Source organism: Eimeria mitis, genomic scaffold (assembly GCF_000499745.2).
Source record: "Eimeria mitis Houghton genomic scaffold, Emh_scaff3724, whole genome shotgun sequence".
NCBI classification, from domain to species: Eukaryota; Apicomplexa; class Conoidasida; order Eucoccidiorida; family Eimeriidae; genus Eimeria; species Eimeria mitis.
Window position 1 is genome coordinate 4666 of NW_013572066.1, and position 212 is coordinate 4877.

A 212-nucleotide genomic window follows, 5' to 3' on the forward strand; every position below is an offset into this window, starting at 1 on the left:
AGGGGGGACACCCCAGTACCCCGCGGGGACACCCCAGTACCCACAGGAGACACCTCGACACCCAGGGGCGATACCTCGATACCCACAGGAGACACTTCGGTACCCACAGGAGACACCTCGGTACCCACAGGAGACACCCCACTACCCCGGGGGGACACCCCAGTACCCAGGGGGGACACCCCAGTACCCACAGGAGACACCTCGGTACCCAC

At 66.0% G+C, this 212-nt stretch overlaps 1 protein-coding gene across 1 annotated transcript in view; it reads left to right on the plus strand.

Annotated features, from left to right (window-relative positions):
• The window catches only part of EMH_0068900 (uncharacterized protein), a gene marked incomplete at both ends in the record, with an annotated part of 3838 nt that overhangs the window by 3139 nt on the left and 487 nt on the right, over positions 1-212 (plus strand). Inside the window, one exon of the mRNA XM_013498812.1 lies at positions 1-210. Within this exon, the coding sequence (XP_013354266.1) occupies positions 1-210 (210 nt within the window). The remainder of the gene's footprint in view (positions 211-212) is intronic.